The following is a 4,349-nucleotide window of genomic DNA, read 5'->3' on the forward strand; positions in this document are numbered from 1 at the left end:
GCACGACCCTGGCTCAGTCTGCAGCCTGAAAAGGCGTGTATTTCAGTCTGACCACGCAGCAAAGCACATCACATTATTTTATTGGAAATGTCTATCTTCTGTCCAGCCATGGCCAGACACTCTAGCTAAGGCTGCTACTCAGCAGGCTGAGGACTTAGGGGAGCCCAAGGTTTGATCCTCCCTAAAAGGCTCTCTGATCATGAGGTCTAAGTGCTCATAGCACTGCTGACCCATCTCACCCCGGGGATGAGGGACATGACTGTGTCCAGTCTCCTGTGTCCTGCCATCCAGTCGGCGCAGATGGGCATCCCTGGCCTCAGGGTTCACGGGACCTCACATCTCACCACTGGCTGCTGCGACTTCCAAAGTCCTCCCCGCAGGTGGGCAGGGACAGCTCCCCCATGTGCTTCAGAGCTGAGGGGCTGCATGAGCATCGCTGTGTAAGTGAGCACCCACGCTGTGGGCCCCGAGCACGTCGGACGGGGCTGCCGGACCTGCAGGCCTGGGCCGTCCCGGGACCGCGCCGCCTGAGTCTGCAGAGCTGACGGCAGGGGATCTCTACGGCAACCAGTTCAAAGGTCTCTGATGAGACTCACCAAGTATATTAATTCTACATAATTTATAGACAAATGTAAAGTACAAAATTTGTTCATTTTAAAAATTTAAATTTCTTTTTTGTATAAAGGTAAATCAATTACAAGGAAGAGCTACGTAATGGGAAAGTTGGACCAGATTTCGTTCAAGATTCTTTAGACGCCCATGGTTTTATGGTGTCTGAGATTTTTTTTTTTTTTTTTGGAGAGGTTTTTGTTATAGGACACGTGTGCTCACCAGACAGACAGACAGACAGAAGTGAGAAATCATCCGTCCAGGGCAATAGCCATGCTCCAAGCCCTTCTCCTCCATCCTCCTCTCAGAATCTTGGGCACGCATGCACACACATCCGGTGTGAGTTTAAGTTTGGGTCTGGGACTCAAACTGTGGGCAACTACATGGGAGTCCAGCGACATAGCCATTACACCAACTGCTAGTCCCATATTTATAAATTTTTATTTTACTTTTTAGAGAGATTTTTGCTGTAGGGCATGTGTGCTCTCTAGAGAGACAGAGACAAAAGGCAAGAAATCACTCCCAAAAGGGGATGGCCATGCCACTTCCCCTTCTCCTCCACGCTCTTCTTGGAATCTTGGGCACATATGCACATGTGAGTTTTAAGCTGCTGGATCTGGGACTATGAACCGTGGTCTGCTATGTGGGAGTCCAGCGACATAACCATTACACCATCTGCTGGTCCCAACAATTTCTGAGATTTTAAAGGTTTGGAGTTTCTCATTCTTGGAGTAGATTGAAAGTCAATAATTGAGGATTTCCAATTTATTTCCTTAGGGTGGATACAATTGTGAATGCATAATTGTATATAAAAAATGAAATTATAATACAGTTCTCATTTCTGTTTAGTATTTTTTCATTAAAATACCTCTTTTTAATACTTTTCAGTGAATAACCCAATACCCTCCGATTTGAAATCAGAAGCAAAAAAAGCTGCTAAAATATTAAGAGAATTCACAGAAATAACTTCCAGAAATGGACCGGATAAGATCATCCCTGGTAGGTAAATGGGATCCTCGGCTCACGTCTAAGTGGGTGTGCTTTCTACACTGCTCCTTGTGTCCCTAAGCGCCAACCCCTGAGCCCAGCCGGGACCTGGACACCTTTGTTCTCAGAGCTGATCAGGAAGCTCTGGAAGCCCCATGGCTCTTCCCAGTGGGTCCCCATGCAGGATCCCCTGTAGACACAGATGGTGCAGGTCAGGTCAGGCAGCCCCCGACCCCACGGGATGCGAAGTGCCCTGCGCACACCTGCCCTCTCTCCGGTGTCCTGCACTCTGTCCTCATAGCTTTCTGAGAACCAGCTGTCTGCAAGTCCACTAAATTGCCCAGATACGTTTTAACTTCGTGTTTTTCCCTCCACGAAAGCGTTTGCACGCCACAGTGTCTCAGGGAGACGTTGCCGGTCAGCATCCCCCACGACGCAGGCACCAGTGCCCTCTGGCTGCTGGAACACAGTCCCTAAGTCCCGCTCCAAGCCTGCTGGGTCCGACTGAGCGGTGTGCCCAGAGATGCACGCTTGCGTTTTAACCCTGTCTCTACTGCAGTCCCTGCAGTTCCGTAGGTGGGCAGGCCGCACACGGCCCGTCCAGACCTGGCCTCTGGGAACTGCTACTGCCCATCCGCACCACCAGTGCCGCTTGTCCCCACAGGCTGTCCCACGAAGGTCTTCCTCGTGCTGGCCGGGCCACACGGCAGGCAGACTGCCCTCTCAGTTACTGCAGGGTACGACTCGGCCCTGCATGAAAGAAACCCATTTACTTTTTCTAAGCCAGATCTTCTGAGGTTATTTGACAGCTTTAAGTGATTTAAACATGTTTGTTGCTGTTATAATAGCATTAATAATAATATTAATTATTGTTATGTCAGCCAGGCACATCTCCCATCGGAGAAAACAGCTCTTCATAGGTGAGGCCTTCCAAAGGCAGGCTGCACTGAGGCATGGATCTTCCCCGGGCCCTGAAAAGCTGCTCAGCCCTCAGCAGTCAGAACTCACACCACTCGCAGGACTGCTAGGTGCGAGTGCTTGAGCACCTACGAATTTGAGCAGTGTTTTTTAGAACTTTGAGGAAGTTCAACCAGAAAAACTGAGCTTTCAGTGGCAATATTGTGACCCCAGGGATGGAGGACATTCCTTTATTTTTTTTTTTCCTCCTATTTTCAGAGGGAACATGTACTTGCCAGAGACAGAGAGAGGACGAGAGCATCCCCAGTGGGCATGGCGCCCTGTAGTTCTTCTTTCTCCATTTCCCCCTGTCAGGATTCTGGGCACACATAGACACACTCACACACACACCACGTGCACCTGTCAGGATCCTGGGTACACACACCTGTCATGCTGCTTCTGCCTTCAGAGAGAGGAAGGACACTGGACTCCCTTCGGGACGATACTCCAAAATAAAAAATCCTCTTGCATATCGGCCTCCGTAAGACCTAACCCAAGGAATGCGCCTGGAGGGGGCCCCCAGCTACCAGAGGGCCATTCTTCCCAGAGCTTCACCAGGGGTTCCGGTAAAGCCACTGCGCAGCTCTGGAACACTGAGGGGCTGAGCGCTAGGCCATGGGACTCAGTGTGCACACGCCTGCTCTGATGGAGGCTCCGACATGCGAAGCTGCAGGGCCGACACTGCCATCAGCTCCTGTGGTAGACAGAAAGCTAGCTAGCAAGCACGTCCGTCTGCCCAGAACTCGGGTGAACAGTCTGCAAGACACAGTCAGCGGGCGGTATGTGTTCCTCTGGGAACGTGCGTTCTGTTCTAGGGGCGCAGCAACTCAGTGCGTGGGGAGCAGACTCCCTGCCCACAGGTGGCTGTGGAAACAGAGCCTGCACCGGGCTCATCTGCAGTTCTAAAACAGTGCTGGAGCAGAGGGCCACCAGAGCAGCCTGAGGGCCCAGCCCCACCCAGCTGCCAGGGCAGGACGCCTGTCACTAATTTAGATGTTCGAAGTGGTGACAAGGTTTGAAAGGGTGTCTACCAGACCTCCCTCAGGCTCCTGGACCCAGGGTCTGGTTTCACATCCTTGACAGATGTTTGATGAAAGTGATGACAAAGTAAACCAGTCTCGGTGACCGTTGAGACTTCTTTTGTGATTTTGAAAGAAGTGCCACTATGTAAATAAACGCAGAGAGGATGGGGTGCTTGCGTGTGGACACGTGTGTTAGTAACACACATGTAATGAACACCCCTGAAATGCGTGCAAGCCAACGTTTGTAAGTTGAATTATGTTTTAGCATTCTGGCAGTTAAGTGGCATTCAAATACCATAGCAGGCCACTTTGTGAGGTTTTAGAACTTCTTAAAATTTCAAAATCACTTAATTTTGCTATTTTGGAGTTAAAACATATGCATACTACGTGGTGGTGCCGCTGGATGTGCTCCGGCTGCATGGTTCCAAGATCAGAGCTCCTCTCCATGGTTGGCTGTCGTCATTTATTAATTTCCTCCTTAAAACTGTGGAGCTGAGACCGGCAGGTGCCATAATGGCTATGTTGCTGGACTCCCATGTAGTTGGCCGCAGTTAGAGTCCTGGACTCAGTGGATTAAACTCACACCAGGCACCTGTGCATGCTCAAGATCCTGAGAGGAGAATGGAGAAGGGATAGAGGCATGACCATCCCCCACCCCCGGGGGTGATTTCTCACTTTCTGTCTCTCTGTCTGTCTGGCTAGCGCATATGCCCTATAGCAAAAACCTCTCCAGAAACAAAAAAAAAAAAAAAAAAAAAAAAAAACGAAAAAAAA

At 50.1% G+C, this 4,349-nt stretch overlaps 1 protein-coding gene across 2 annotated transcripts in view; it reads left to right on the forward strand.

Moving 5' to 3' along the window:
• Nucleotides 1-4,349, forward strand: part of SH3YL1 (SH3 and SYLF domain containing 1) — a 35,315-nt gene that overhangs the window by 8,428 nt on the left and 22,538 nt on the right. For both annotated transcript variants that reach the window (XM_006153533.3, XM_006153534.2), the window contains one exon: nt 1,498-1,608. In XM_006153533.3, the coding sequence (XP_006153595.1) occupies nt 1,498-1,608 (111 nt within the window). The remainder of the gene's footprint in view (nt 1-1,497; nt 1,609-4,349) is intronic.

This window comes from Tupaia chinensis, unplaced genomic scaffold, assembly GCF_000334495.1.
Source record: "Tupaia chinensis unplaced genomic scaffold, TupChi_1.0 Scaffold000377_5, whole genome shotgun sequence".
In the NCBI taxonomy this organism is placed as follows: Eukaryota; Metazoa; Chordata; class Mammalia; order Scandentia; family Tupaiidae; genus Tupaia; species Tupaia belangeri.